This window comes from Columba livia, chromosome 9, assembly GCF_036013475.1.
Source record: "Columba livia isolate bColLiv1 breed racing homer chromosome 9, bColLiv1.pat.W.v2, whole genome shotgun sequence".
Taxonomy (NCBI): Eukaryota; Metazoa; Chordata; class Aves; order Columbiformes; family Columbidae; genus Columba; species Columba livia.
The window spans coordinates 16,144,554-16,149,247 of record NC_088610.1 but is presented as its reverse complement, the minus strand read 5'-3'; the positions used below and the strand labels follow the sequence as shown (position 1 = coordinate 16,149,247).

Here is a 4,694-nt window from a genome sequence, read left to right as displayed (position 1 = left end):
TTTTTCTGTAAGTCTCTCAATTTTTTAAATTATGTTAATTCTCATAATCTATACGATCCAGAGATATGTATCTTCTAATGGCTATTTTGTTAGAAGGTTAAGCAATGCAGTTACCAAATGTTAAAGCAGGGAACTGAGAACACACCAGAGCTCAAGGGCAGTGATGGTATCTCCTGGCATCCTGCTGTTCAGTGTGAGCACAGCACTGAGGTGAACAGGACTGCCTGCTCTGGATCTTAAAGGACTGGGAAGATAGGTGAACTGCGCTTAGTATTTTGCAACATCCTAAACATGTTTGCACGAGGACCTGAAACTGACACTTCAAAAATCTTTTCAATTCTGATAGTAACCTTGTGAGTATAGATGGTGTATTTTACACACTGGACTCCAAATCTTTTGGGATTACTGTCAAGAAACATAGTTCAGAATGCAAATATAATTGCATAAGGAAATAGGAAGATACATACAAAATAGAAGATTACATATATTCAAAGTACTTCCCATTTCAGCTAGGTGTCACTAGCCTGTAACTTACTTTAAAAATTAAATATAAGCTAAATTATGCTGGTCATTTTGGGATGATCCTCACGAGAGATGTATAACTAAACAAAACCATGAAATTTGCCACATAAACATTTTTCTCTATTTCAAATGATAATTAAAAAGACAGGTGGCTCATCCCAAGTCTGTGCATCTAAACAAGATGTTAGTTAATCCTCATTTATGACATATCCAAAATTAGAACAAATACACTGAACGATACTGCTGTCTTCTGTGAAAGGAGTTAACATGACAGCTAAACTACAGGCAGAAGCATATGAAGTAAGCCACTAAAGGTCATCATCATTTTTCTTTCTTCTAAACTTCCCTAATATAGCAATTATCACTGACAATTCAACATCTGGGCAGACACAAAAGGCTATCGCAGAAGATCTACTTACATCCTCATGGTTAAACAGGAAATCTTTCCCCTAAGTTTGTGAGTTAGCACACCAGTGTTTGTCTTAACTATATCCTTAGCTGAACAGACCTACCTGTCGTAGAGATGCTCCTAAAATTTAACTTTAAGAGAGGCCGAAAATGAAAATAATGCAATTGAAACAGTATTCTGAATATAGCATGTTAGATTAAAACAAAATGGAGTGCCAGGGACATTGGCAAAACTAGAAGTTGCATTGATAATGTCAATAGGAGGCCTGTGCTTTGAAGGAAGCTGATGCTAAGTTAAACAGTAAACTCCAACTGTAATCATAACTTGCGAGAGAGAGTAGGGAAGAACTAGTCACACAATCTAACCTCTGAATTGTTGCAACCCACAGTTTAAGCGTATGTCTTCATTCTCAGAGTGCTACCCTGTTTCTCAGACCGAAGCGCTGACTGCCTGGTTTACCAGTGCCTCAGTTCACCAGGGCAGCCAGGCCGGATAGCCAGCGGCAGAAAACAGCAACCCCCACTTGTGCTGTAGAAGAATCTCTCATTTCTAACAGGTTAACATTCAGCTTACGCAAATCCGCGCCTTTGTGTGGATTTGGGGTTTGCATGCACACAAATACACCCAATACTGCTGTGATGAAGCAGCTTATTCCGCATCAACCCCTTTCCCGCCACCTTTAAACGTGTCCCTGTGCTCCCCAGCCACGATGTGGGCTTGAGGAAAGAGCTTCACCACTGCCCAAGGGCTATAGGAAAAGCCACCAAGGAATGAGGCCTACCAGTGCCTGATGATCAGATTACAAGGCTTGACGCTCTATCTTAATAATAATAGCAAGATTTTTGCAGGAGAAATAAATGGTCAGAGCATCACAGCAGAGGATTTCAATTGGAAACAAGTGACAGATGCTGACCTGACACTTCCCAAGCTTCCCTTTGCCTTAATAGAAGGACAGACTGAACAGGGCTTCCTAGGCCTCTACTGCTTCCTAAAGCAGTTTTTTAGCCTGCTGAACTACCTGTTTTAGGGTGTCAGTCACTAGAGGCTGCCGCCAGCCTCTGCCTACAGGGCCTGGGTGCTGATGTGCACACCTGAGTGCCACCAAACTGGCATTTCTGACACAGCCGAGCGGGCCAACGCCAACAAGAGACAGCAGGAGAAGATTCGACAAAAGCCGTCGCAGCTTTGCACTGAAGCAGGTACCCAGCGGACCACGAAGCGAAGCGACCGGCTCTGTCACTCGTTTCTGCCGTTTAATGCGCTGACACGGTAATACAGGCACTTAACGCGCCTCGACCTCAGTCCCTCCGCCCCTGTGCGGGGCACACAAAGGCAGGGAGCGGGGAAGCTGCAGGAGCAGCCGACACCACGGAGCACCGCGGGAGGCGGGAACAGAACGGCAAGAGCCCCTCGGGCCGGGCCTGTCGACTGGAGCTGCCCGGGCCGGGCCCCGGACACAGCGAGGGCGGAACGGCCGCGCAAAGGCCTGCTGGGAGGCGGGATCAGCGCGCATGCGCCCCACCGCCCCCCGCCGCGCTTCGGTCTCTGGTGCCCCCGAGGGCGGCGGCCAGCGGGGGCGGGGCGGCAGCGCGGGGCGGCTCGCGGGTGTGTGGCGGGGCCGCGCCGCTCCCTTCCCCCTGCGGCGCACCGCACTGCGCAGGCGGCGGCGCTGGCGCGATGGCGGCCGGGGACGGCGGCGACGAGGTGCGGGTGTTGCAGAACCTCCGCGGGAAGATCTGTAAGTGCGGCGCGGTGCCCGGCGCGGGCTGCGGCGGGTTGGGCGGGGCCGGGCCGGGCCGGGCCGGGGGGGCGCCCGGGGCCGCCGCGCTCGGGTGGCCGTTCCCTCTCCCGCCCCGCGGCGGGACGGGCGGTCGCTCGCGCGACGGCCGTTGGGCGCTGAGGGACGGCTGCTCCTCGCGGCGTGGTCTCTGGGCCGGGCGGCGAGGAGGTAGAGCCTGGGGGGCCGGGGCCGCGCTGCGGCGGCGCCGGGAAGGGGCTTTGTGGCGGGCGCGGCCGGCACGTGCTGGCGGGGCCGGGAGGGCCGGGGTCGGCGCGGCCCCCGCGCCGGGCGGGAGGGCGGGATGCGGCGGGGCCGTTGGAGCCCCGGAGGCGCTGGGGAGCGCTCGGTGCTCCGAGGGCTTCCTTGAGTCGGCGGGCGGGCAAAAATGCCCCCTCCCGTCCAGACCTCGGGCATCGGAGTCTGTTTGTCAAGCAGAAATTGCGAAATTATTGATGTGCAGGAAGTTGGTGGTAGAGTGCTGTTCTGGAAACGGTCATTAATGCTTCTGTTTCTTTGTGTAGCGTGTGTGCGAGTGAGAGGGAGGCAGAGAGAGGCTGGTGACTTTATTTTGGTGGTTAGGAAGTGCTGACTAAAAATACCTGTACACTCAGTAACGTGGGAAACCGAGGGATGAGCTGGGGAGGAGGGGCCGGGGAGGGCAGCGCGGCGTGGGGCCGGGGAGCGCTTCGGAGCACGGGAGAACAGGATGTGCAGCGGCTTCCTGAGAGGTATCGAAACACATTCATGCCATTCAGATGCAACCCGTTTATTTCCTTTCTCACGCAGCCGATCGACTTTTTTGAGAATGAAGCAAAACAAGTTGAATTGGGTATGGCGCTGGGACTGAGAACCGGTTGTGAAAATCTTTTGAAGGACTAGATTTGGTGGAGGAATGGAGTCGTGTTTACTTAGATATTGTAAGGCAGTATAGACTTGAATGTGTCTTCAGTAAATAGAAGACTAGGTCATGAAAACAGGAGGCTGCATGGAGTATAGCTGGAGCTACAGCTGTTCCAACGTTAATGATAAAGAGTGATTGCCTGCTGAGTAGGCAAGGCTGAACACACGCTTACTGAGACCTTGTGTTGGTAGCAGTTACCACAGAAATAATACATACCAGCTTGCCTTTAAAGAGAAAAAGCTGTTAATTTTGAAACTAAGGCAGTTATGACTGAAGCTAACTTATTTGTTGACACAACTCTGCTTCCTAACTTATATCGTAAAGTTTTTGTCAATACTGGAGAGCACAACATTCAAAGAATTTTACATGTTGTGATACTTGAACCTGATAAAGCTCTTCCATTAAGCATTAAAAGACAAAACCCAAAATGTCTTGAGGCTTACATCGAAACTAATTTTAGTGTCCCATTTATGTGTTCTGGATTGAGCCTGCAGTTGTATTGGGACTTTGAATGTTCATTTACCTGGCAAAAGTGATGGTAAACCGAGAACTATGACCTGCTTCCTAGGAAATACATGAGAAGTTGGTTGCCAAAGATGGACCCTGTAAGAACTGTAGGAGCCCATTTGTAAAATGAGTGGAAGTAATAGCTGCAATAGGAGATGTGTCTTAAAACAGTGTCAAAACCTCTTCATAAACCAACTTGTTTATACTAACAAAACAAACCCATTGTTTAAAAAAAAAAAGATGAGGTAGTTATACTGTGGAAGCTTGTAAACCATCAGATCACTAGATGCACTCTTGGCTTTTTTGCGCAGCACATACTGTTTTATTTTCACTTCTTGCTAGTATTTTACTAATGTGTTTTTTTTAGGGGAAAACACTCTGAATGAACAGTAATAGCCAAATGTAATTGTGTCATTCTTCTGGATCTGGAGGGTTTAGCAACAGCAGACCTCACTTTGGGAAGTTAATGTTCATAGTCTGTAAGAATCCCTTGTAACATGTTTCTTAAAAGTGGAATACGTTTCTGCGTCTAAGCTTTGTTGGCATTTAAGCGGCTACAAGACTTAACACTGACT

General features: G+C 49.4%; 1 protein-coding gene across 4 annotated transcripts in view; it reads left to right on the top strand.

Moving 5' to 3' along the window:
* The first annotated feature begins 2,482 nt into the window (after positions 1–2,482).
* The window catches only part of RASA2 (RAS p21 protein activator 2), a 46,521-nt gene continuing 44,309 nt past the window's right edge, over positions 2,483–4,694 (top strand). For 2 of the 4 annotated variants that reach the window (XM_065072985.1, XM_065072984.1), the window contains exon 1: positions 2,483–2,669. In XM_065072985.1, coding sequence (XP_064929057.1) covers positions 2,609–2,669 — 61 coding nt within the window. In that variant the 5' untranslated portion in view covers positions 2,483–2,608. Of the gene's footprint in view, positions 2,670–2,745; positions 2,880–4,694 lie in introns of those variants that run through there. The other 2 variants (XM_065072987.1, XM_065072986.1) reach the window with 2 other exon arrangements.